The sequence below is a fragment of the Etheostoma spectabile genome, chromosome 17, assembly GCF_008692095.1.
Source record: "Etheostoma spectabile isolate EspeVRDwgs_2016 chromosome 17, UIUC_Espe_1.0, whole genome shotgun sequence".
NCBI classification, from domain to species: Eukaryota; Metazoa; Chordata; class Actinopteri; order Perciformes; family Percidae; genus Etheostoma; species Etheostoma spectabile.
This window is the reverse complement of record NC_045749.1, coordinates 22931719-22932424: the sequence shown is the minus strand read 5'-3', so window position 1 is coordinate 22932424 and position 706 is coordinate 22931719. Positions and strand designations below refer to the sequence as shown.

The following is a 706-nucleotide window of genomic DNA, read 5'->3' as shown; positions in this document are numbered from 1 at the left end:
CCATGTTTATTTCCCCACAGGACATCCTGTTGACAGCTGTGGACCTGCTGAAGCTTGAGAAATTGGAGATTGGAGGTATGCGAGGCCGAGCCCTCAGCCAGCAGGTCCAGCTGCTCCACCAGGAGTTTGTGGACACTTACCGACTGATCACAGAGAAGCCCTATGACTGCCTGGACCTCGACAACAGGGTACGGAGGATTAGTAGCACAGGTGGCATCGTGCTTGTCTTCATTTGCCTTCTAAAAAATGAGGCTAGAGCAACTTTAAAGTACAGCTTATTTTCACAAATACGCTGAATACTTCTCAGTACGTACTCTTGATTTCTCATATCCTGGTGTGCCTCTGCCCAAATGAAATGAAGTTTTCAGCTCATCTTGTTGCTTAAGCAAGATGTTCCCAAAGTCTAGCAGGAAAAGGAATTTACTTGGTGTGTAAGAGGCAGCCAGTGCTCCTGCTGGATGGCTTCGAGTCAGGGAGCGTTAGCTGCTGTGGTGTTTAGCTGAGCTATCTGCCCTGCAGGAGTATGAAGAAGACGTGAAGCAGTTCAAGCTGAAGGTGGAGGACACCGACCGAAGACTGGGAGCCATCTTCTGTCAGGCCTTTGAGGACGCCTCTGGACTAGAGCACGCCTTCAAGGTCTGAGAACCTAATCTGTCTCTGCTTCTCTCTGTCACACACGCACAGAAACACACACACACACACACAC

The 706-nt window shown here is 49.6% G+C and overlaps 1 protein-coding gene and 1 long non-coding RNA gene across 2 annotated transcripts in view; one reads left to right on the top strand and one right to left on the bottom strand.

Annotated features, from left to right (window-relative positions):
* LOC116705671 (dynein heavy chain 9, axonemal) overlaps positions 1-706 on the top strand; it is a 144167-nt gene that overhangs the window by 5763 nt on the left and 137698 nt on the right. Inside the window, exons 7-8 of the mRNA XM_032542041.1 lie at positions 21-188; positions 520-636. Of these exons, the coding sequence (XP_032397932.1) occupies positions 21-188; positions 520-636 (285 nt within the window). The remainder of the gene's footprint in view (positions 1-20; positions 189-519; positions 637-706) is intronic.
* Positions 1-706, bottom strand: part of LOC116705680 (uncharacterized) — a 16589-nt gene that overhangs the window by 8726 nt on the left and 7157 nt on the right. The gene's annotated exons all lie outside the window — the stretch shown is intronic.